This window comes from Thunnus maccoyii, chromosome 9 (assembly GCF_910596095.1).
Source record: "Thunnus maccoyii chromosome 9, fThuMac1.1, whole genome shotgun sequence".
In the NCBI taxonomy this organism is placed as follows: Eukaryota; Metazoa; Chordata; class Actinopteri; order Scombriformes; family Scombridae; genus Thunnus; species Thunnus maccoyii.
In genome coordinates this window covers 23217577-23245162 of record NC_056541.1, presented here as the reverse complement: position 1 = coordinate 23245162, position 27586 = coordinate 23217577, and the positions used below count along the sequence as shown (strand labels likewise).

At 40.8% G+C, this 27586-nt stretch overlaps 1 protein-coding gene across 10 annotated transcripts in view; it reads left to right on the top strand.

Annotated features, from left to right (window-relative positions):
• The window catches only part of trpm3 (transient receptor potential cation channel, subfamily M, member 3), a 151711-nt gene that overhangs the window by 62478 nt on the left and 61647 nt on the right, over nt 1-27586 (top strand). For all 10 annotated transcript variants that reach the window (XM_042422298.1, XM_042422295.1, XM_042422293.1 and 7 more), the window contains one exon: nt 27031-27110. In XM_042422298.1, coding sequence (XP_042278232.1) covers nt 27031-27110 — 80 coding nt within the window. The remainder of the gene's footprint in view (nt 1-27030; nt 27111-27586) is intronic.

Here is a 27586-nt window from a genome sequence, read left to right as displayed (position 1 = left end):
TATATGTATATGACTTTGTTTGTTGGGTATATCAGCCTGTGGACTGATTTCTATGTGAAGGACCCGTGCCGGATTTTCTGCACTGACTGGCTGGGAGTGAGAGATGCTTTGCAGAATCATGGTGCACAACACAGTGTTACAGATCTTTTGTGTTATTATGGAACCTGCAATAATCTCGCTCCGCAAGCAAGTATGCGAGCGCGACCAACAGGATGCTGACTGCAGCTCACTTAATGGCCACTGGTGTCACTAATGAGAAGGAATTTCAGATTTCTACATATAGGACCTTTAAATAATGGAGAAACAGAAAAGTTCACTGATATTCATTTGTTGGTTATATTGTGGTGATTTTGCAGGAAGTTGAAAAACGGAGCAGCACTTCAGATATCTGTAGACTCTTTTAAAACTGTACTGCTTCATTTGTTTAAGATACTGCCTACATTGAAAAGACTGTGATATTTATTTTTTCTATGAAATCATTTATGATGTTTTGAATTCTTGAAGCCCTTGACTGATTTGGGTGAAATGCATAAATCCGACAAGACAACATAGCAAAACACCAAACGCTTTTGGGAAGGAAGAAAATTGCTGTGATTTGATTTGAGAACAAATGATTATTATGTAATTATGCATGAAAATAAGGTGCACTTGTGGGAGTAAATGTGTAGTTTTGGCATGGTTCTTCTCAACATTTAAACACCCAAACTCACTTAATGGCACTGCAGTTTTTAACATCAGAGGCTTTCAATCAGTAATATTGTATCCGTACCACTGCCTTCATTCATTATTGGAATTTTAGGAATAAGTAGAGCACATTTTGCCATTATCAACCTAATATCTCTTCTATATCTTTGAGTGTCAATAAATGACCACTAATAGTTAATTGTATTTTTTTCTCAGAAGTTAAAACAGACAAACTTCTCTTATTTACAGTGCTTGATTATGGAGCATGTAGAACTTGAAGTGAGATCACTTTCTACAGTAACGTAGCTAGCTGCGTGGGAAGCTGTGAATGAGTGTGAAGGTATTACTGTGAGTCTTGCTTGAAAATGAGACACTTTATCCAAAAAGAGATGTGTTGTCTGTGAAAGATATCTCTCTACTAAAGGAAGGAATCTCTGTACGTATGTAGGTATGTATGTATGTCCCTCTTGTATCTCTTGAACCATTCCACGGGCAGTTCAAAACCAGTTTGTCTCTTATGCTCTGAGACCATGGCAATTGTGAAGCACCACTACAGAAACAAAACAAACATACCCACTTAAATCTGACCTGAAGGCACAGAAAATAGGAACGATCTAAGAGCTCAATATGATAGATCCACTTTATTTTAGGATGCACGTTATTTTATTTTTATGTGCAGCCCTTACTTTACTTGAAATGAGAAAAGAACATGCATTTACTATCAGAGTACTTGTTGTTGGTGTATATACTCATTCACACCTCACATCAACTGTATTAATGTTTCTATGTATTGGAGTAGCAGCTGGAGGCCAAGCAATCAGCGTGTTCCGAAACAGGCACATTTTGAACGGGCACTGCACTAGTGTAGATAAATCTGTGAGTACAAGATTGGACATAAGGGGCACCTATTTACATATTCATGAGTGTGTAAGGTGTTGCAGCCGTCCTCACAAGACAGTATAGGCTGAAAATTCAGTCGGCAAAAACAACCTATAGTTATGTTTGAGTGACAGACGCGATCTAGCAGCCATAGTTATTATCTTCAGATGACGTCAATATAAGATGACAAATTTTCATATAGGAGGTGGCGGGTGGGTGGATGGCAAAAAGTGGACTTAGCTGCATGAGATTGCCTTTCGCTTCTCGTTTCTAACCACGAGCATCATTTTTCCAATTGCGAGTTGGGACAGTCTTTTAAAAACCATGACTACGATTGTCGTGGTGTTTACTGTTGCCATGACAGAAAGAAAGAGTAGCATTAATCCACACCACATTTCAAGTGATTATTTTAACCCAAACCATGATCTTTCCCCAACCCTAACAAAGTGGTTTTTGTGCCTGAACCTTAACCACACCGTTGTCACACCATAAAACCAAATTATTTTTTATGATTACTGCCGATAGAGGCGGCATATTAGAAAACACTCCAATGGGTCGTTCTGGTGTGCATATACAATTGACCTATATGGTTGTTTTATTATGAGGATGTGTTGGTGTTTGTGTGCGTGTGCGTGTGTTCAGGGGCCTATGGAGCTCAGCTGGCGGACAACCAGGTTAACTATAGTGACATTTACAGTAGCTCCCACTGCGAATGTGAGCACTTTAACAATTATGAATGTGTTGACCTAAAATGTAAAGCCAAGTCACTTAACATGGAATCAGGCGGCGACATGCACCTGCTTTTTGAAACAAACGAGGTAAGGTCAACTGGAAAGTAAGCGAGAGAAAGCGTACAATAACACACCAGCTGCTCTGTGATTTCTCTGTTGAGAGTGTGTTTGTGTGTATGTGTGAGTGGAGGCAGTGCTGATTGTCTTATTATGTAGGTAATGGTGCTGTCCTCTGAGACCCAGCTGGCCTGACAGTTCATTTCACTGGACATAGCGTTAACTCGACAAGTTGACAGTTGTGTGCCACACAAAACACAAATGCTAATGAATGAATGCTGCTTTTTCAGCTTTACTTTTTTTAAATTAGATATTTAAAACAAACAAAAGCATGATCTTGCCTGCAGTGTCCACAGTTTAAAGCTCATCTGCCTGATTTGACTAAAAACGTTTGAATATCCTCACTCATGAGGCTTAACTGTCAAAGATATTTTTATTGCTTTTTTTAGTTCATATACAGATGACAGTTATTGCTCACTCATGAGATAAAGTGAACAAACTTTTATACCGCACTGACCTGCTAATCCCTTCATTACAACTTGAACTGAGCCATGGTAATGAGAATGGGTCCATCTGGGCTACATAATCAACTCTGTTTCCTCACTCAGATCTGTTAAAAAGGTTTATGATGGTTATTCTTGCTTTATTTGTCACAGGATGGCATTCATTTGTGTTAATGTTGCATTACACTGCTAACTCTCCATTCAACACTTCATCTACTAGACAGCTCCAATACTCATCTGAGTTCCCTGAGATCATTATATCGCATCTCCAGATCTTTGTATGTGTATGCAAATCAACGCACAAATTGTATTCAGTATCTCTCCCTTAATTGCAGAGATGTCTCAACTTATTTCTGTCTCTTTTTCCTCTCGCTCCCTCTCTTTCTCCTCGCCATGAATAGAGTAGAATAGAATATCTTTATCGAAATTGTACAAGTGCAACAAGATTAAGTTTGTGAGTTCTGTACCGATGCGATAAATCAAAATAAATAAGGTAAAAATAGAACAACAAATGCAATAAAATAGTAATAAAGTGGCAATAAGGTGACGAACAGTATGAACAGTGACTGGCAGTAGTGAGTAGTAACAACTCAGATGTGCAATGCAGCAACAGAACCCATACAGTATGTAAAAGTAGCAAAGCAACAATTAAGTAACAAACAGTCTAAACAGTGTGTGCAGTATAAATAGTATATGACTGCAAATTGCTCAGATGTGCAATGCAGCACCAAAACCAAAACAGAACAGAAATGTAGATATAGAGTCTTCACAAAATGTGGGTGAATGTATTAGTCCCTGTACACTGAGGTTATTAATTACAGCAGCTGTCTTGCCTCACTAATTAATATCAGTTTGTATGTTTTCACTGCAGGAGATTTTTCTTGCTGAAGTAATGATGTGTAAATACAGGCCATTCACCGTACCATCTACTTCCTCTTTGTCCAATTAGAGGGCACGACAGAAATCCCCGCTGAGTGAGGACAAATAGCACGTTAACTGATAATTAGCTGAGAAAGCAGGCAAGATGCTGTCGGCTGAGCGATCGTGATTGTTTGAAGAAGATGGAGATAAGAAGCCTGGACAACTGATGTCAAAACCACAGAACCTTCTCCACACCCCTCTTACTCCAACCCACTCTCCCACACAAACATACAGTATACACATATGTTGTGAACAGAATCGTACCATTTGCTTCTGCAGAAATTCACTTTAACTTACCTTGACAGAGAGATGTCATGCCTGAGTCAAATCGAGATAGACAGAGACAGAGAGATAAAGAGAGAGGATAACAGATACAAGAGGAACAAGGCAGAATAAAGATTTTGACATTTGACATGTGTCAAAAATCATTATGGTCTGTCAAAACAAGTGGAGCTTCATCCACAAACTGAACTCAACAAATGAGGATGTGTGTGTTTGTGTGTGTGTGTGAGAGAGAGAGAGAGAGAGAGAGACATCTGTTCATGTATGGTACATTTTCTGGAGTGCACTGTTGGTTGGTCGTCAGTCAGAGATAAACTCAAATATAATTAACGATAAGACTTAAAGAACAAAATAAAGAATAAAAAGTAGACACAGTGATCAGAAACATAGTTTACTTGTCTGTATGCATGATTGTCTCTGTGTGTTTGTACTCCGCCTGTGCAGGCATGTATGTCATTATGTGTATGTATCACAGAGAAGATACAAGGTCATTTTATGCCAGGGTTTTTGTCCTCATTATCCTGTCATGTCTGTGGTTAAACAAACCATTGCCCCTGCCCATCCAATTAGACTCAGACTCCCACAGCACACCACCAATGACACATGAACAGACACTCCATTAACAGTGATAGAGATAGATTCAGGGGAAGGGGGGGAGGGGGGGGGGGGGGGGGGGCAGAGACAGGGGATGGGATAGACATTTGTCCTTCCTCTAGCTTATTTTCAAAAAGCTGCCTTTCAAGGCCTCATTAGGAGACACAAAGTCGATCAAGTCGTGAATCTGCGGAGTGCAGAGATCTGAATATCGCCACAAGGATTTGGCCAAGGCCTGCTGGCACTTTACATAATGTTTCATGTCTCACTTGATTGGTTTTCATTGTTGCTTATAATAGTAGCCTACAGGAGCTGCAAAGCAATAATATCCAGCACGTTCTCGCTCCTAACTCGTCACATGCGGAAACTTGGTCAGGACCATTTGGCATCACTTTTTAACGCACTTGGTGCCCATTTAGCATCATTTTTCAACAAGTAGTATCACAGCAGTTTATGAAATAGTCACAGTATAATTATGTTTTATGGAGTGACAGTGTGAATAAGGTCTGGTTACGTTTAGACACAAAAACCACTAGGTTAGGGTAATGGAAAGATCATGGTTTGGGTCAAAATGATCATTTGAAATGTGGTGTTAGGCAACCTTTGTTGTCATGGCAACAGTAAACACCACAACAATCGTAGTTAAAATTTTTTAAAAACTGTCCCAACTCACTGTTCGACATTCACAGTTAGAAGTGGGAAGTGAACAGCAGTCTCCTGCAGCTAAGCCCATCTATTTATTTAGCCATCCACCCAACCCGCCACCTCCGAATAAGGAAATTTGTCACCTTATTTATATAGATGTCATCGGTCTCATGTTGTCTATTTCTGACATTGTGGGAGTTCTATAGAAGTCTATCAGACTACCCCGCACATGACGCTAAAGCAGAACCCAGTGTGTTAAAAAGTGACGCCGAGGGCTCCTGACCAAGCTTCCATGTGTGAAGAGTTGGGAGTTAGAACAGGCTGTAATACCAGCACACAAACATGCACTCACTTTCACAGTCTCTCACACACACGCACACACACACACACACACACACACAGCCTGTAATGATTCATAATAGAGCTGATGAAGCTGTGCAGTGCAATTAAACTTCTGTCATTTGCTTAGATGCGACTGACACTGAAGCTGTCGTGACTAGTCTGGTTGCAAGATTCAAAAGTCTAACTCCTAATTTTGGTGTCAATTTGGTGTACTTCGAATATTCCACCTATTAAAATGAGTCCAATTAACATGATGCTCTGGCATTCATGGGTAACCACGCAGTAATGTAAAAGTGCTGCTCAAGTGAGGTCCTGTGTGTGGGAGTTGTGATGCATTCATTCTGTTTGAAACCTACTATACAAAGGTTAGAGGATTGTGGTTTATTCTTTGTTTTGCAGAGAAAACTGAGCAGAACGATTTGAATGAGAGCTTCACTCCCAGTTATTGTTATTTCTTGAAAATAGAAAGAGAAAATGTGTTAAAAACATCTGTAATAAATGGAAAATGCACAGAGAACACACAGTTGCAGCGCTGGGTTATGGTGTTCAGATGCGTTTGGACTGACAAGAGTTCCTGATGACTAGAACCGCTAACTGAAAGTGATTTTGTGAATATAGGAAGGTCATGCTTCGCTTTAGGGACAAAATTTGGGTCGCAAGGCATGTGACTTGGACTCAAGTCTAATGTCACAACTATTCTTGACATACTGTAGCTGAGGGGAGTATAACTTAGTTTTCACACTGCTTTGACCTTAACTGGTGAAAGGATAACTGACAAAACATGAAAACAGTGATTTCATGTTGCTGACATGCAAGTGATGAGGCAAAAAACCATCAAAACCTCGTTTTACTGCTTAATATTTTTTTCATTCTATTTAAGTTTTCCTCCTTCATCTCATTTCTAACAATATCGCATCTCAGCATCCTTAAATGGCTCCATGTTCAAAGTGTAGGAGGGACAAATCATTTTAATGAGCCTTGCTGTTCTTCCTCCTCCCACCTCTGAGCCTGTCTTTAAGGCCAGGGTTCGTCTTGATTTAGCTGACAGCCTCTTGTCGTGAGTGTGTGTGGGAAAAGCTGAACACAGAGCGGTTGGTTCACTGATTCACACTGAAAGGAAATCCACCCACACTTCATACAGTGTACACTGGACTGAGCTTGTGAACCTGCTAATAGAAGCTTTGACTGTTGATATTCTGTAATGAAACATATGTTACAGCAAAGCAGAGAAGAAAGACAGTAAAATAGCACTGAAAACTCCTCAATTTTTACACAAACATGCAGGTCAAAATATAATAAATAGACAGAAACTTTTTGACATAATAAATCCAGTGCAACACCATCATTAACTACAACCTCAAAATAATCAGCCTGCATATTGATGTGGCACAAAATGGATGGACATAATGATGAGGACATGTTGTCTAGAAAAGGGTCCAGTACAATCCATGATGACATGGATGTTTATAATGTTTAAATGGTTCACCAGATGCTGAAATCTGATGTAGCAGCATCCTTGAGACCTGATTATTTTGGCATTAACAACAAAATTTGGCAAAGTTTGATTTTAAGCCAGTCCAAAACCAAACATGCAGTCCAGATTTCAACATAAGACAGCGGGAGAGATGAATAGTGTGGTGAGGTGTGCATAAATTGCTTATCTAATGCAACATACCAGGTTATAAAACCCACCGCTATGGGTAATTGAGTGTTTTACACCAGGATCACAGAGTTTTAACTGGCACCTGGTTCGTTTTATGGTCTGTCTAGAATTCAAATCCTTGGGTCAAGAATGGTTTAAAAGCATCATCATTTTGATGTCAGATTCAGACATGATCTGGGTCAACGGTGACAGACTTGCTTTGAATAAGACTTACAGCAGGTGGGCGTAGACAGCTGTTTTTTACTTGATGGATGAACAAGTGTCAGTGAGGTGGCCAGGTTAATGCCAGTAAAAATGATTGTGTCAGTGGTGCTGTAACTGTTTCGGGAGATTTGAGTTTTCTCTCCCGGAAGACAGGCTGGTCACGACATACCAGGGAGAAAAATACATTCTTACCATATATGTCAGAGAGAACTCATCAGCTTGTATGCCAGCCTGTAAAAAAAGGGTTGCAACTTTCTATCATTAAATCATTCAATTCCTCCTGAAGAATTACCTCATGCATCTGCTCAAAGTTTGAGACTTTGCTGGGTTTGTCACACCACTTGTCAAAACGCACACTTTTTTTCCTGTGTGAACTCCACAAACTGTGTTTTTCACAATTTCAAGGTTTTTTTGCCTATAAACATCGAGAAATAACTCATAAGCCTCCAACACCTTTCCAGAATCCCAGTGAAATGGAGCGAGCGGCACCTATCTTTCACCCACAATGCATAATATTCATAAATTAGATGATACCATTAGTAATAGAAAAAGGTTTGTAAAGTGCGTACACAGTAGATGAACCATATCAGCCATTTCAGCCTTGGAACAGGATTAGTGTAAACTCAATTTGTCACTTTTATTTTTTTATCCTGGATGTACTTAGTGCAATTGAATAGACAGAGTTCACAGACAAATAAAAAAGACCTCTATAATACAGAAAGTCAGCCTGACTTTCTGTATGACGGAGAGGATTTGTGTGTGTGTGTGTGTGTGTGTGAATGTCACCTCTCAAGTATTAGGGCCAACCAGAACTAGAACTAGTTTCGTACTGCAGGGACAGATTTGTAGATTGTTATCCAGCTCCTCAGATAAAAGCTGATGGTCCAGTCCACCTGCTCCTGGATTAGTGCCAGAAATCTGCCAGAGGGTTTACTTAACAGGCGCAAAACTAGTCATTAATTATCAGCGCTCTTCCTCTGTATGACATCTGAGAGAGCACACACTTCTACTCAGACAATCTTGCCCCAGTTGTTTAAGACACACGCTCCACATCCTAGAGACCCATCTCTCTGAACTCAGGTATAACCCCATCAATCCAAGCCTCAGCTCAGCTGCACTTATCCCCTCCAACTTCCTCCTCATTAGAGACAGCAGTGGTGACACAGGTGTAACGTTGGCCTGAAACTGAATCGTCTCCAGTTCCCTGCAATCATCCATCCCCCATACACATTATGTCTCAATATGAGGCAATGTTGTGCAACATTTGAACAAATTACATAAAAGTCAGTGCATAACAGATTTTCAGGTGTTTTCCCCAGCCACCACAGCTATTACAAACCAGATCCTGGAAGGTCAGAGTCAAATCTCGCTACAACTGTGTTTGGAGGTTATATTCAAATAGCCAACATTTATGTGCTTCCTTTGGTGAGAAGGACATTAAGAAGAAAGGAGGTCAGCCTCAGCAACAAAACTTTTCTGCCTGCTTTGCAACTTCTGTTTCATCCTGTACGTATCTGGCTCCAGAGACTCAAGGTGCAAGATCTTCACGTTGGATGAAAAAAACATTAGTTCAAAAAGTCAGAGTCCCATTTCCAACTTTATGCAATGAAACCTGCACAACTTCACTCAGCACCAGTCCGTCTAACTCAGAGATATCTAAAAAAAAGTTTGACAGGCATACATTAATATTATTCTCTTAGTGCACAACTCATTTTCCTCTTCAACCCCTTTCCCACAAGCTCTATCATGTCTTCTTCCTCCTGCTGCCCTTTCGTCTACGCTACACTTCCATCTGCACCCGTCTTGCCAATGGAAGAACCACTTATGCTTTCTTTCTCTCCAGTCTTGATACTCCCACACCCTCTTACAAATTCCTGCTTACTTGTTTCCTCATAACTCCCCTTCAGAAATGCTGTCTGTTCCCACCTCAACCCCCTACATATCCAAATCTGCAACCTGGCCTTGCTGTGGTCCGACCTTTACAAATTAATCAGTTTTTTTTGCTCTTCTATCCCTCTCCTCATTAGCTCTCCTTATTATCCCTCAGTTTGACATCTTGCCATCCTTTTTCAGCCTCACCAGCCTCCTCTCATGTCTTCTCCCGTACCCGTTGCTCTGGTCCATCTGCTTTACAATGATCACTCCTTGGTGTATCTTTTGTTCTCAGTCTGCTTCAAATTCTGACAAGAAAACTTACGCCCAGGATTTCCCCTCTCAGTGCTGCCATGAACTGCATAGGGGCTGTTGTCAAATGTATTTTGACCAAGTTTGATCAGCTCTTGTCACGTACATTAATACCTGTCTACCGACTGACAAACACTATTTTACTCTGAGTCTCTGCGGAGAGCTACTGTACAGTCAGAGCTTCATATTTAATGGATTGACACACACATGAAAGTCTGGTCACTAGTGCAGCTAAAGGTGAGACCAGCACCCGTTCACCCGAGGTCTTCATGACCTCATGGACCAGACTGTTATTAGAAACATCATCACAGCTTTTATTCATCCCAAAAGCATAGCCACAGTCTTCACAACCTGCCTGCTGGCAAAACATCAAAACATCTTCCACTGTGGCGCTACAATCAGGCACACTCAGCAGACAACTTTTCAAAAGCCCCCCAACTAACAGGTCATGCTGATCTGCCATGTCAGACGCAGGAGAATGGACTTATTAATACACTTTAGATGTTAAAAGACAAAGAGAGAGAGATACACTTTCCTATAGCTTTCCTTTTGGCAGATTCCCCCTCACTGTGATTTAAGAAAAAGTTACAGTTCATTAAGTTTTGAAGCAAAGTTCAAAGCCGTTTGGCTGCTAGAAACACAGTGGACTTCTTTTTTTTAGATTTTCTGCCAACTTTCTGGCAATAGGAAGAGAGAGACGCACATAGGGAGCTAGCTAAACTGGGAGGTAGGGAGGGTGGTTCTGTGGTGAAAAGTACTCCTGACATGTTTTGTTGCTGGACGCTGGCGTATCTTTTCCAGAATTTCCATATAGTTGAGACAGTTACATTTTTCTTTACCATGAGCTGCTGTTATCAGAGCAAAGCCTCCTGTATTACACTAATTAATTCTGTACCATGTTGTTACACTGCTTCACTCTCTTCGTCTGTCTTTGTGTCTCTATCCCATCCTATCACTCTATGGAACATTTATGGATGCCTCTGGACAAATTTTAGTTACCTACGTATCTTATAATTTATTTATATTATGTACGCCTTTCTAATGCACAAACAAACTGGCATACACAAAATGCAGGGTTAGACAAGGGGTAATGTGCACTCAGAGAGACATAGAGAGATTGGGAGACTGCCAATAGGATTAAGGCTCAGGTCTCGGTAAAGAGCTTTGTGTCAGAGTAGCTTTGACCACAGATACATTACCGAGTCTCTGTGCAAACACAGACAAAGTAGATCTGATTCACACGGATGAGTTTCTGGCTACAGTCCCTCCACAAGGAAAATTGAGATATTTTACTGTCTTTTTCTGCACTCTTTAATCTCCCAACATGTATTTTTGGGAATACATGAAATGAACAAGATGTCTATAAATCATCTGTGGGATAAAGCTTCACTGGTTTTAGCTGGATCATTTATGGAAGTATGTGTGTGTTTCGGGATTCTTCTGCTCCTAGGCTTGATGCACAAAACAAAAAAAATGTATTTTATGAACATACTGATACTGATGATAAAACAGCGTTATGGAGGCGGAGCAGCAGGAGTACATGTGAAGGTCGTTCTAAAGATCATCTAACATGTTATCTAGGATATTAAACACATTTGTATTTGATAAAAAATATTTTCAATAGGCGCAGTTGTGACAGGCTTTTGATAAAGCAGTGATACGGCCATATTCACGCTGATTTGCCCACACCTGTGACAGACAGCACCATTACTAGTCAGACAGCTAAATCGACAGGCTGATAACAAACCGCCATACGGTGCCTCTTCCCAGGAAAAGAGCATGTCTCCCAAATGTCAGCATACAATAACTTGTGCAGCATATGCAAGACACCTCCATTCTCATAAAACTGTATTACACAGCACTTTTTAGGTGATAGAAGAAAACATTAAGATATCTTTATAGTTCCTGCTTGTACTATAAAGTTCACAAAGTCCAACAACTTCTAGCCTCAATGATTAATGTTACAAATAAACAGAACAAGCAATGCAAGGAAATGAACTAGAAATATGAGACTCAAAGGAATCTTGTAAAAAAAAAAAAGTGGCTTCCTTTTTTTGTGCTCCAAAGAGCCACCTTTAAAAATGTATTTTCCACAAATGATGAAGACGCCCCCTAGGCCACTGAGTAACAAGAGTGAGCGGTTTATCATCAGTGGTTTCTGAGATATCACATGTGAGTTAAATGTTTTAACCTTTAATTCAAGCCCCTGCTCCCTTGATGCAAATCAGTGTCATTTTATAAACACTGGTACACAGTGTGATGGGGCGCTGTCCCTCCCAGGCTCGTCATGTATCACCTGACATTTAGAATCATGTTTGATAGACAGAAGAACAGATAAACACTAAAGACCTGATCCCATAGTCGCAGCGCCTCATTTCCTTCCATTAGTATTCTCATGATTTATGATTCATGTATTTCCATAAGCCTGTCATGGAAATATTGTAATATGTAATTATTTTTTGTTACCTTATTCTATGTGTGTGTCTGTGTGTGTGTGAGTGCGCACACGCTGACGCACATGGGCATGCTCCAGAGATCACCACTCCAGTTCCCAGCCATGCCTGGGGGGCTACGGGAGGGGGCCACAGGAAGCAAGGAGGGGGGTTCCTCCTAGTGTTCAGTATCCATGGTAACACCGTCCTGCCCTGCCAGCAGGATCTGTGTCAGTGGTGCTGAGATGGGCTGCCGAGAGGGAGAGCAAGGGATGGAGAGAAGGAGAGAAAAGAAAAGAGAATGACGGTGGGATGAGAGGGATTGAACGGATGTGGAAAAAGGAGGGAAAATCAAGAGTGGATCATGGAGTTCACAGGAGTGCGGTCACTGCCAAATAAAAAGAGAGTGGGAGGGATATTGAGGAGGAAAAACTGATGAGGTTCAGTGACTTGAGTACCTGCTAGTTCGTTGGACAATAACGTAATGCCTCATACCGACCCGCACAGCCAACGCACAACCCCCCACCCCTTTCTCTCTCTTTCTCTCTGGCAGCACATCACTGGCACTATGCGTTTTGGCCGGAGGGGACGAGCTGCGACTTCCTTCCTCTCCCCATTGCTCTTCCTGTCTACCTATCTGTGGGTCCAGTCTCTCTGTCTGTCTCAATTGTTGGAGTCAGATTGAAAACGGCCTATTGATCGAAAAAAATGTTCCAGAGAGAGTCAGATGAAGGAGGAGGTCTATAATTCAATAGAGGCCTAATGATTTGATTCTAATATGGCAGAGGGTTGAATTTGTGTTGATGTAATTGGATGGCCTGAGTGCGCTATGGGTTTGGTAGATGGTTGTTTTATATATGTGTGTGTGTGTATGTGTGTGTGTGTTTGTGTGAAATAATACTGATGGGGTTGTGCCAGAAGAGGAAACTTGTCAGCTGTTCCCGCTGTGCTGGAAACAACAGGGAGACAGACAGAGAAAGAACAAGAGACAGATAATGTGTGTGTGTTAGTGTGTGTGTGTGTGCCTGTCTGTGATTGTGATAATGGATTTAACTGTTCATTTCTGCTTCAGGTCAGTAAGCATAAATACAAGTTCTGTTCTGTTGAAAAACACTGAGATTGTGTTGCCAAAATGAGATGTTGAATGGAGGAAATAATGTGTCTTTTTTTCTTTTCTTTTTTTTTTTTTCTTTTGCGTGATTAGACACAGACGCACTCCGCTACGCTGAAAAATAACTAATTTCTCCTCCATTTAGTCCTTTCTTTTCCCTCGGTGCCTTCAATTATTCCAATTACATTAAACATTTCCATCAGAGCTATTGATCAAACAACTATACAGCGTTCAATAGATTTCAAACAGCCATAGATGTGGAAGTAGTCTCTGTTTTAGAGATTTCAGAAAGCCGTTTTAAAATATCTGACTGCTGCTGAGCGTGAGCTGCGTTAATGAAACCACATCTCACTGTGTGACCACTGCGCAGGTTGTGATATTAGAAATTCCATTATTGGCCATGTACACTTGTCCTGAGAAATACATCCATCATAAATTGATGAAAGAGACAAGACAGAATGAGAACTTGCACTGCCAAAGTGAGGCGAAGTCAGAGATACGGTGGAGAACAGACAAGGTCAAAGTCTGTCGATATGAGCCTTTACGGCACAGATCATTTTATTGCTGCTCTTTCCAAAATCTGCAGAATATGGCTTCTTTTTTTTTCTCCCTCTCTCTCTCTCTGTCTGTCTCTACACACACTCAAAATCCCCATCGACCAGGGCATAGTGGTTGCATGAGAGGCAATTTCACAGCCCTTGGCCTGAACCACCTCAGCATCTGCAACTTCATTACAGTACCCCAGTGCTGATCTGCTGCACACACTCAGACACAAACACGGCTCAGCAGAGTGGAGTGCAACAGCTCTTGTTGTAGCCGTGAATGTGGCACTTCATGATAATGGTGGTAACATGCAGAGTGTTCAAGTCATATTGCCAGTGGTCTGGTAAACAGCATATCACTTTGTGGAACAGCGAATAATGAGCAGTATAGCAGTGCCAGGCTGGTACAGATACAATATGAAGCAACAGAGAACACAAAAAATAACTTTATATGAACAGCACAGGCTGTAACAGTACAGTGGGTTATACAGTACAGCCTGCCCACATTCAGATAGGTCTGCTGTTGTGACCATTGATGACTGTTCTCAGCAAGTCAAAAGGATTAAAATGGTGACACACCTCATAGCTACCAAGCTGAAATAGTAATAAAAATAGTGACAGAAAAATGGCCACCAATTGCGGGTGACATTGATAAAGCTTTACTATATAGGTCATCGTAAGTCAACTAATGGAAATCTCTCCAATCAATTTCTTTGATCTTTATGAAAAATGCCAGATTGAATGAATGAAGCAGAAGAAAATGGCACTTCAGTCTGATTATCAGACGATGGGTTACACATAACACACAAAATGAATTCAGCAAAACATGACATAACAAAAGAGCCTGGCACAACACAACATGACACAACAAAACATAACTATACATGACAATGTAAGAGTACCGCACAAAACTGCAGAGCACAGCTTAACGCTGACACACATAACATCACAGTACTGTACCTCTCTACAGTACATCATCTCTTCTCCCTATATCTTTCCTCCTGCGCCCGACTATTACAACGTCCTCTCACCTCTTACCGGCTACTCGACAGGTGTCAGTCACAGTTAACTAAAACACCATGTGATCATTAGACTGACTGCAGTTCGCTGGCCTGTTGCTCTCCCTGTCATTCAGTGTGGCTCTTCCTTTCATGGCTCTTCTTCTTTGTGGGCGTCACATTTTTACTGATCTTGGCTTTCTCACTTATCTGCCCGTCTCTCGACAGTCTAAAAGGATGTGGTTTCTCTCCTCTCTCTCTGTAGTTCCATTTTCTACAGTGTTTCTATCACTGTCTGCTTTGCCTCTACCTTTTCCTCCTCTTTCTCTTCTTTTTCGTCTCTCTTTGGTCAAGTCAACTTCATCTGACTCAAAAATTGCTCTTTGCTCACTCCTTCTCTTTCTCACCTGCCATTTTGACTTTCACATCTTACACTCAAACTCACTGATACAACAATTCCTTGTCATATGTTCTATGTTCCCAATTTCCTATCCCCTCCCCCGCCTTTCCTGCTCCTCACCTTTCTTCACCTCTCACTCACCTCTTATCTCTCCCTTCACCTACTTCTGCCTCCATCTTCTAACCCCGTCCTCCCACCCCCCCCCCCCCCCCCCTCCACATGCTGACACCAGCTTCAAATGCTCCCCTTCACCACCACCACCACCACCACCACCTACCCCCAGAGTGTGAACCTGTCTCCCCCCTTTCCCCCTCTGTCACAGACAGAATGGCCATGCCAGTGTTGATTAGAGTCCGCATGGCCAGATGCTCAGCCAGGCTTAGCGGAGGCCTGTGGGAAAGAGAGCTGCTTATTCTAGCCTCAGGAGATGGATTGGAAACGACGGGGGCTAAAACAAGCAAGCATTCTCTCATTACACTCACACATTCCCGCGCATGTGCACAAATGCACAAGTTAAGCACATATCCACGCCGGTCGACTCAAGAAGAAAAAAGATGCACGTCGTAAAAAACACACATTTAAAGAAATTCTTTCCTCATGCAGTTTTGCATTTGATATAGTGTGGCGAATAATAAGAAGAATCAGCTGGTGGTATAATCATCCATTCTTTCTGAGGATTGATCTTGTTTGAAGAATGGTGTGACGCATGCATGCATTAATATATTCAGTGTAAAGTGATTAACTTCCATATCTTGCTTTTCCTTCCAGGAATTGAGGCAAAAAGGACTTTTTCTATCAAAATTTTCTCTTAAAATGTCTTTTTTTCCAACAGTCTTTGCTAATTTCAAACTACCTACATGACAAGACAAATGCCCTGCTATAAATGATCATAAGAATAGTTAAAAGTAGAAATTAGCATCAGAATATTATTGTAGAGCTATAATGCAACGATATAGTTTGTCTCTGTAGCGCTGCTTTTTAACTTTCTGGTTTCCTTGCTGTAACCATGCTGTTCCTTTTCTCATCCTCTCACTGTTGATCTCCCCTTCTCTCTTACATTTTAACCACCACTCTCACATTACCTCACCACAGGATCTCTGACAGTCTCTATTTATCCTTTTTACATCGCGCTCTGATTTACAATTACTTGCCAGGGACATGCCTCACAGTGGTGAAGTGCACTTTGGTCTATTTTATAGAAAGCCATTAATATATGAAATGTTGAGGGCGGATGATTTATTTTTTTGAGGGGTATCGAAAATTCCAATTGAGTTTAAAATAAATCAACACATGTAGCAATGGATGAAATAGAAATGCTTCTTTAAGGGTTTTACTCTATCTACGGTCTTGTGTTTTATAGAACGTTATATAGCTGCAGAGAGCTCCATAAATTACATATAAGTCACTGCATAAACCTGAGTGCAACCTGCCGTAAAGTCTTCCATCAGGATAACAGAAATCCCATTTCAGGTAATTTCAATGAAGGTCTTCTCAAGGCCGTTGAGCTGAAGGGTCAGACACAGATAACTAACTTAGCTCATTGAGTTACATAATTTAATATATACACATAATAAACATTATGAAATCTCTAACACACTCAAGCTGCAAATCAGTGTATTCGTCAATTGCTATTTAAGCTTCATCTGTTGAAACTAAAGCTAAAGATGTGAAACTATTTAAATATTTATGTAAGCTGTGCCTCCTTAAATCTGCTAAACGGATTTCTTTGAAAGTAAAACACAGCAGAGAAAATAAGAGCCAATCTTACATGTGCAAAGTGCTTTGTTTGCCATTTTTGGCAGGTGGATTGCACAAAGCGTGTAGTTAAGCACTGAAGAAAAACATTGACAGGCTTTTTTATTTAGCAGCTTGAATTTGCACTGGGTGGATTTGTGCATTGTTTGTGATTAAAACAAAGAATCCCAGTGGCACTTAACAAATTATTGGATTTAAATAAATATTCCATGTGTATCTGTAGAGCTCATTAATGTTTGGGATTTAACGAAGCTTTTTTTTTTTGGTTATTTGGTTGTTACATGGTTCTAATTGGTCAACGTAGTGAGTATGATGAAATTGTTTGAAATTGCCTCAGAAGACGCTTTTAACCTTCACTCTAAATCTTGTGTTCATGAGTCTTTCTGTTACTGGTAATATGAGAAGTGTGAATTTACTCAGTATTTGTTTTCTTGAATTTTACACTTCATTGTGAATAGAAAGGTGGGAAAGGTTGGTTTGGGCTGCACACTGTTATCTAATGTGTTGACCAATCTGTGGCTCTACCCCCGTCTACCAGACTGAAGGAGAGCTGCTGAATAGAGGTGGAAAACGTTGGTTGGGATTGAGGCTCCTCTCTGGTGTAATACACAAGAGAGGAACCTCCAATCCGCACTTGGTTGTCTCGTGTATTGGCCATTTTGCAATTCAGCTGAATAGAGTGGTGGCAAAGATTGGTTTGGATTAAGGCAGTCTGCTCTTGGTTGCATTGTGTGTTACCCCCTTTTGGTCAACCAGACTGGGGAAGAGCTGCTGAATAGAGGTGGAAAATGTTGGTTTGGACTGAGGCAACTCAGCCTACGTCTGCACTTTGTTCTAGTAGAGCAGCAAAAAGCACACAGTGCAGTCTGGAGTGGGTTGTCTTCTATGTTGCTCAGCTGTTTGCGAACAGGGGAAAAAAAGCAAACTTGACACATTTACACACACATATAAAGTTGGTTCTGTAAATCAACTGTGGTACTGCATTGCCATTTGGCTTATACTTTAAATCTCTCTTAAGCTGCAAAATGCTGAAACAAGTGGAAAACTCATTTTGTGTGTGTATGTGTGTGTGTTAGAGAGAGAGAGAGAGAGAGTATTAATATGTGTGTGTGCTGGTCTATACCCATGCAAGCCAGCTACCTTCCAGGAAGATAAACCCAGTGTTGTGTGTGTGTGTGTGAGTGTGTTCAGGTCAGTGAATGCTATTTCACTTGCATAAGTGGTTCCTCTCCTTGATAAGATTGCATTTAAAGGCAATGACCTCATCCTTAATGCAAGCAGCAACTACATGGAGCCGGCACTGGTCTTTGTGGGTCTGGATCAAGCGTTGAGTCACAATCTAGTGCTGTTTACCAATGCATTGACTTGCTCCAACAGGCTATCATGTGAAGGTCATTCTATATAATATCGCCCATGTCTGGGGGTATGTTATGTATGAGTAGCTCCTAGCTGCTGTTGTGCAGAGTTGTCTTGATAGGAGACAAAGATGAGGAAGTAGAAGCAGTAGTAGAGCAGGAATAAACAGACAGACAGTGACACCCAGAGTGACATTAAGAGAAGATGGGTGTGGTAGAGATGGAAGGTGAAATGGCTGTGCTGAGTGTGTTTAAACTTTAGTGTAGTTCAAGTCTGCTATGGCCAGCTTAGGTCTGAAATCAAGTGCAAAATAAACTAGATATAGTAACAGTTTGTGTGATCAGTTTAATCTGTGACAGATCTAATTCCAGTGTGGAAGCTGATGTGTAGAACGGTTACTTCAGTTAGTTCTGCCATCTTTAAGACTTTAAATTTGCTTTCTTCTGAACTGAGGGTGCCTTGTCTCCTCTGTACAACAGTCCTGTCTTTGCTGAAAACAGCGGAATATATTTTAATATAAATTTTTTTGACCATTTCCATATTTTATACCAGTTTACACACCCTAAACTCTTCCATCTGGATTTCAGTGCATAAAAGCATCTAGATGAAATCCAGTAGACTCAATGGAAGCGAGGGGACAGATCCAACGACCTTCGGGGCAGAAGCACATCTCATCCGTTAAATGGGGAATTTGAATGGAGGGCACTGATCGAGTCCATTAGAGGCTCATTAGGGAGAAAAGCCTTCATTTGCCTGAGCAAAACCACTATTTACTGTCAAAAAGCAACATTTGTTTATTTTCAGATTTCTTCACACATGAACATGAATTTTCTTAAAGGACATCATGTTGGTAATACTGATTAACTGCACTTATTGTTGCCATGTACAGTATAATGTGATTGGATGTTAGATCTAAATCAGGTGACAAGAGTTTGGATGATGTTATATCAGTTTGTTAGACATGACATATACAGTATCAGGCTGTTTCTTTTAACCAGGCTTGTCCAACAAAGCCATGTAATGTCATTTTTCCCACTGTGATAAGCAGGTAACAGGACTAGAATGAGGCTTAGTTTTGACACTGGTAAGTGGTGTAAAATAATAATAATAATGTTTTTGACATCAGGGAGGCAGATGGTGGGTATGCTTGGTTTAAACTAGAACTGGTTTTATTGCCCAGCCTTGGTTTGAATTGCTTAAATCCAGCTTAGCCCATCATTAGCATGTGATTAAATGCGCCCAGTCTAAACTGTTACATAAGTTTTTAATTTCACAAAGCGGTGATATTCTAAAATTCATGTTATTTCACTGACTTTGTGTCAAGGAACAAAATCTGCACAAAATGATTATGCATAAGAGTCCATTTCATTATATGAGGTGCAGCCGTTCACTGCAGTGAACCTGATGGTGTCTACATAATCCTGTTATACACAAGTATCAAGACAGACAGCATCTTTTCTTTTGTGTAAAAGCTTACACCAACAACTTGGCTCAACAGGATATTGTGTGCAAGAGACATCTTTACACTACAAACTTTACCTCAATAGCTTATTGTTTTCTGTCACTCATACAACTGCTTTTAGTAAGATAAGCAGCTCCTATGTATGTGCATATTTAACCTGAGCAGTAAAACAACATATTACGTACATACCAAAGACTTTGTATGTTGTTGAACATGTGTCAAAGTATATGTTGTGCCACTCTGCTGTGTCTGCCTGATATTGTCACATGTTAGCACGTTATGTTAGCACAACACAAACACAAAGTACAGCTAAGGCTGATGGGAAAGTCAGGAGATCATCGGAGTGATAACAAGCCCTTCAGAGGGGGACATGAATGCGTCATGGCAACCCTAAATTCCATTCCATTCCATAGAAAAAGTCAGGGGGTCACCAAAATCCTTAGGATATATTGTCTCAGAACCATTGATGTCTGTATGAAATGATGTGCCAATCCATCCAATAGATGTTGAGATATTTCAGTCTGAACCAAAGTGGTGGAGCGACCGACAGACATTGCCATCCCTAGAGCCGTGTCCCTAGCATGTCTAAAAACAGACTGCTGTCATGATCTGAATTTCCCTAGACTACTTTTTAACCTAATAGTTCACATTTATTTTTGCAGCCATAGAAGAAAGTGCTTTTTTGTGTAAAATACAAAAAAACCAAAGAGTTTTTTTTTCCATATAAGGCTGCTTGTATGTATCCTCAATAATGCATATTTATTGTGCCACACGTTAAAGTGTGTGAACAGTTTTCATCACTGACTTCATCAAGTTCATTATATAGTGGGTCTTGATACTTGGGGGCATTTGTTACTGTTAGTATGCTGTGTTTGTTCAGGCAGACATGACTGGGTGTCTTAGAGGGCAAACAGACTGTGTTTGTGTACAAATGTTGTTCATTGTTTTCTCTTTACTATGCAGGTGACATACATGTTTGTACTGTAAGCCTGTGTGTGTGTGTGTGTGTGTGTGTGTGTGTGTGTGTCCCTCCTTGGCAAAATACAAATTATGACCTTGCCATCCTCACTGCATTGCTAATAGGTGTGTGTTTGTGTGTCTATCAAAGGTGCATGCACACACACACACACACCTGCCTCTAGTGCCTGGCAGCATCTGGACTGTCTGGACTCAGGTGCACTCCTCTAAGCATTCTGAGTCTGTCATGACACTGAATATATTACAATTTCATTTCCACCTGATCAGGGGGAGAATTTTTGTTTCTGATGATTAAGCTTATATTCAAGCTTTGTGTGTGTGTGTTTGTGTGTGTGTAGGATTACAGTTTTTGGAAAGTACACTCTTTTTCCTCTCTGTATTTTCCTGCTTATGTATTGTTAGACTTCATTTAGTTCAGATTACAGTATTATGTGCATAGTTTCCCCCACTGCTACTGCTAATTAAACCCAGTTTGTATTATCTACAGGTCTGTTAATCCCCTTCATGAAAACAGGTGAGAATTGATGGGGGCTAAACCCATGAACTGTAAAAAAAAAACAACAACTACAGTTGGGACAACTACAGATGCTATGGCAAAAGCTCATATGTGTGTGTGTGTGAATGTGTGTGTGTCATCTAGGACAAAAAGGATGGTGAGCAGGCTAGACGAATGTCATGTTACGCCACCTAATAGGCTCTCTCGCCATTCAGATTCCCCCCGTGGTCTTGATCTCTGACAGAAATGTGGCTGAAGGAGATGACACACTCTCTTTCTCACACACACACACACACACACACACACGCACACTCACACATGCACATGTAGCCTGACAGTCCAACTTTAATTTGAATCTAAAACAGGTGCAGGTGAGAAGTGGAGGACAGCAGTTAATTCTGTAAGCACACTGGCTTCACACCTTATTAATATTTTGGAGATTTGTGTGGCGTTATGCATAGATAGTTAACTCGCTGTGTCATGATGTGGGATTTTTCTAACTGTATTTTTTTTATTTGGCTCATACACACACAAAGCCAGTTTGGCTGGAGCTCGGAGCAGGGAGGAGACTGTGAGAGATGGCTAAAGGCTAGTTTAGTGGTGTTTTAGGGCTGCCTCAGTGTGTACCTTCAGCACCATGAACACACACACACACACACACACACACACACACACACACTTGCACACACTTGCACACACATTCCATCAGTGCTAATAGTGCCAGAGTAGACCAGTTGCTGCCTGTGGACTGAGTGGTGGCCTGATCTGGTTTGCTCTTATCAGATTCGTTCAGTGATTTGTAGTTTTTAGGTAGAATCATGCTTCTAACACTACCTTCAACCTTGCTTATGAAAGAAAGGCCACAACAGTGCAGCCCATCACAAAATACAGGTGAGTCATTAAGACCACACACATGTGCTTCACAGTTTTGCTCTGACAAACCTTCTTGAGGAGATTTTTTTTTACCATGACTCATTTTTTTATGCGCTTGCTTTTTAACTGGGCAAACTAACTCAGCTTCTTCTCTAAATTTGAATCAGGATCTCTTCATTTGTGGAAATATCAATCTCTTAGTTCCCTGCTTTGTGTGTACTACTACAGTCATTTTTGATGATAAAATTCAGGGGAACAAATTTGACGTCAAGTAACATTCTGTGTTTAAGATAATGGGGTCTTATTGTTTCAGCTGTAGTGTATATATATAAATATGAGTTCAGACTCATATGTACAATATGTATGTGTCCATTATATTTATATTCTAAAATACATGTATTATTTATATATTATTTCATCTATTTGTTTTGTTTTATTGTATGATGCATAATTTAATGTAAGGAAAAAAAATGCAATAATTTCTCCTTGAACCACAAATCAAAAAAGATCACTAATAAGAATAAGAACTAAATATGCATTAAGATGTCGGTTCTGTCTTTTAACTGTTAAGCTTCCGTCTTTGCTCTTCTCTTACTCTCATGTGCCGCAGCAGGACTGTATCTTTTATGATATATTCATCCAATGAAGGTGGTGTCATCTTGGACCAACCTGATTTATCACACAGTAAAAGTGAATGTGATCACTGTTTCCTGAGACCGGTTCTTGAAAAATGTAATAGTTCTCTGATTTATGATATTAATCTTGATTAATATGAAAGTCAGCGAAAGGTAACAATGAAGATTTACGTAAAAAAGGGAAGCAGCTGTGCCTGGTTTTTTGTGTCTATCGCTGAGCTGGCAGTAAAAACCAAATTTTCCCGCAGCAGTTGAAAAGTTGCACAAAGAGAAGGAGACAAAGACTTTTGCAATAAAAGAGGAAAAGTGATGATAAGGCTGTAATCACTTTTTTGGAATAGATGTATCTGAAAACTCTTGTCAAGGAAACTAATATTTAATGTTAAATAAGGCTTTATAGAAGAATGCTACAGCTGCCCATGAACCATGCCCACCCATATAAAAGTTGGGTCATTCATGTTTGTTAAAAGAGAAAAAAAAAGGTGGAGAAGAACAGTAAGAGAGCAGAGAGATGAGGCCGTTGATTGGATATAGTTCCCAATTCAGCTCCCTGCCAGTGCCAATAACAAAAAGGAGATACAATAGTAAAGGAGGGAGGAAGAAAGCAGAGGGAGAAGAGGGTGGCGGTGGCGGAGGTTGAGTGTAATGGAGTCAGGATCCCTAACAGGCTGTCAGATGCTGCTCACTTGCCACACAGTCACTCCTCTCTCTCTTTCTCTATCTCTCTCTCTCTCTCTCTCTCACACACAAACACACACAAGCACAAGACTCAATCTAGTGTTTTGCTGGATGGCTGGTATATTTGTGTGTGTGTATATGTGTGTGTGTGTGGGTGCATGTGAGTGTGCCCTGGTGATAAATCTTAATTACACCATGGAGTGCAGGCCATGTGCCATCTCATCATACCATGTCAAATCTCATAAGCAACACTAGAGAGCGTGAGAGGAAGAGCGAGAGAAAGGGATGCGACAGTATGAGACAGACACAGCGAGGAAATGTACATCCCGTATCTATACCAAAAAAAAAAAAAAAAAAGACAAGTTAAAATCGAAGAAGGCAGAGTAAAGGACAGTGTGCAGAGAGAAGGAAAGCAATCTTGCTACACACATGTCGGGGTTAAGCTACTGCGGTCAATTTTTAGGACTTTTCTTAAAGAACATAAAAGGCTTTTTGCGTTGTGTGACCGTTTGTGATTTTGCCATCAGTCCCGTCAATACTAATCAAATCTAACAACCTCTGCTTCCGTTACCACTGGAAGGGATCTAGTTTGTGTCAGGATGAGCCGGCGGATGAATACACAGTTTTAGCATGTCAGAGAAAGAATGGGGCTGGGGGTGTTGTTGTGGCCCGCTGAGTCATCGTGGCCAGGGTGCTCTCTAAAAGCAGGCCCCCAGCCCCCCAGAGTAATGGTTAATCGTGGGAAGTCTGGTGTTAGGGTAAGTGTGCCTGTGTGCAGGCCGAGCCTGTTTGTGGCCGGTTGCGGTGGGTTTTGGCGTGCCGTGGTGTGACAGGGCCAGTCAGGCGGATGGGGCGTGTTGTTGTAGCCGTGGTGGTGGGGAAAGCCCTGTACAAGCAGCTCTCAGCTCTGCTGGCTGGGAGACGAGCCGGGGCAGCTCTCCCAGAATGAAAAGTAGGAGGGGGGAAAAAAAAAAAAAAAAAAAAAAGCTCTGTCCTTTTGTTTTCATGGCTGTTGTGTTCCCTCTGCTGTGGGTTTGGGAGTCTGCTCTGTGTGTCCTCCTGGTTGGGACATTCAGTCGCTGGTGTTGTGCTCCGTAGCCACAAAACTTCATACAGACATAGTCCACTTCCTGGAATGGCGGTGTCAATCCAGGAAGTGCAACCTTTGAACCACAAAGTGCTGAGTAGTTATAAGTTTAAATGGCACAGCGTAACATGGGCATTATCACAGAAACACAAAGTTTTACATCAAACAGCATGGAATAAACAACTGTTTTGAATAAACTAGATTATTTCTTTAACATAGAATAACACTCATTGAAAGCATTATAGACAGTAAAAGAATCTATCTTTCAGTCATTGTGAGGTGGGGATGCATGCTACAATGTAAATATAAATATGATGGGGCATGATGACTGGTTGTAAGAAGTTGTTTGTCTTTTGATCCAGTAGCTGATTGTCATTCTCATTACAGTTATTGTAAACAAGTTGGATACATACAACTCGAATCAGAACTGTTAACATTAGAAATAATTATAAAAATGAAACAGAGCACATGTTGCCCTCATCTCTCTTTTCCCAATTTAACATTCTTTCCCTGTTAATCAGCTTCTGTACAGGAATGTGTGTTCTTGTGAGATGGTTTCAGTGGTTGCCTGCTGTCGCTAATCTGTTCATAGTCTACCAATCCTCAGTGTGTTTTCTCTGTATTTACTTAGTCAAGTATGTGCTCCGTTTCGGCTGCCAAGACTAAAGAATATGTAAGGTGGAAATAGTCATTTTGTGTGATGTTTCTAGTCTTTGTAGGTTTAAATAATCCTCAAATCTGTTCCCAGCTTTAGTGCACTGAACTACAGTCTAGCTTCTGTTATGTTCAATTGTAAAATAGCCGTTTAAGCAGCTCCTCCTGTGAAACCTGAAAGGACTGCTCTTAACAGGCCCACAGGTGAACTTTCAAATCTCACTTTCGAACACGGCACAAAAAAATCCATTCCCATTCTCGCCCTTTTATGTGCTCCCATTTTTAACTGCACAATAACAGAAAAGATGATCTCTTCTGTAGCAGAAACCTGCGACTGAAAGCAGACACACATACAAGCGGATGCCACCAAAACAACATAGTTTCCTGTTAGTGTTGGGGTGGGATATATAAAACAAGTGTAGTATTTCAGATTGTGACTTTTTATGGTACCTTTTTAATGAGATCACTTTTATCTATTGTGAGAATGCAACTTTACATGCATGTACAGGTACACCATAATCTCTACCAGAGACTGCTCATTGCTGCTACAATTCTTTGCTCGCTGATAAAGCAGATAAAAGGTAAAACAAGCAGACTTGATATTTTTCTCAGGATACAGTGCCCTTTCTTACTAACCCTAAGAAAGATTCCCTTCATACAGCATATTGCCTTTTGTCCTGCTTGCATGTAACAAGGATTCATGCATGCATTTGTCTCATCTATACAGATGTGTATCAGTCTCTAATCCTGTGCTGCATGTGTATCTCAGGCTGGCTCTGCGGCTCAACAGTGTCTTTGTGGTCGTGTGTGTAGCAGGATAATTGGCTCCAGTCAGTTGCTCTGTCATTCAGACCTGCAGCAGATGTGACTGCACAGCGTCCCAGTCTCACACATGCACCATCACACTGGCTGCATTATGCTGAGGATGTCTTTCTATACTGTACAGTACAAGATCACACATATGACACATATAGAGCTGCATACACATACATGCATGTACAGTATGCACACACACACACACGCACTCAGCTGGCTGCACATAAGAGTGACAATATTTACTGCCTCAGTGCTTTTAACACTTATCTTTCCCAGTTCATCTTATCTGGTTTGGTTTGGAGTCGCTGAATAACATAAAACATTTCTGTCAGAGTGTCTTCAGCGTGTGAATTATGTGTGAGTGAGCACATCTACTATGTGTGTTTGTGTGTGTGTGTGTGTGTGTGTGTGTGTGTGTGTGTGTGTGTGTGTGTGTGTGTGTGTGTGTGTGTGTGTGTGTGTGTGTTTGTGTGTGTGTGTGTGTGTCCATGCCATTTCCAAAGTGCTGTGATTTTCCTTCCTAAACTAGCTTTGGATGTAAAATTTCCGATTTTTCTTTATTTCTCAATTTTTTTCTTGCACTTACCGTAAAACAGCAGCATCCTTGGTTTATATTTGGCCAGGGACCTTTGCTGCCTGTCATTCCCCTCTCTCTCCCCCTCATTTTCTGTCTGCCTCTACACTATCAACTGTCCAATAAGGCGAAATGGCCAAAAAAAAAAAAAAAAAGTTTCCAAGTGCTTCTGAGATTCATCTCTCAGTGTATGCTTGGTTTTCTGTCCCCCAAAACTGGGCTGCTGCTTGCAGGGAAATACTGTAGTCAATGGCAGATAAATCTCTGTACAACAAGTTAACACTGTGTCATTTTACACAGCAAACAGCCTCTAAACACAGCCCTTCTCAGTTCTTGAAGGACGAAGAAACCTTTTCTTTTACAGGTGAACTGCTCCGTCAAACAGGAGGCTGCTCATGATGTTCTGTATGTCTGCTGTCACTCCTTCATGTTCAGGTCACAGCTCCATTATCTGACAAAGACTGACCGAGTTTTTATGTCTTTTATTTCTACAGGCACAGAAATCGTGGATAGAAAGAGCGTTCAGCAAGAGAGAATGTGTTCATATCATAGTGAGCGCCAAAGACCACCATAGGTAAGTAAGAATGTACTGTTGTCTCAGTATAGTCTCTGTCAAAGTCAGAGAATCTCTGAGTTTGAAGAAGCTATTATGTTTAGGATTCAGCTGCTTATTTATTTGTTATAAAAGTTACAGGAGCTAATGTGTGTGTCGTGAATGTGTTAGCCTACCTCTCAAACAGTAGATTAAGAGCCTTGTTTCACTATTGACCTTTTAAATCGTGCTTCTGAGTAATATCACAATGGTCTCTAGTTGCATCACAGGTACATGTTCTACACTAATCAGCCAAAATACTGACATTATATATTTTTTGACCACAAATAGCGAATTTAGCTCCTTTGGTGACATTTGCAACATTCAAGTCCAGGTCTGTGCATGAAAACAGCCAAATATTCCTCATCATTTTAAAAGGTTATTCATGTAAGCAATAGTTAAGATGTATTGCATATCCACTTTCAGTATGAGTACATTTGTAAAGTCCTTGTCCTTAT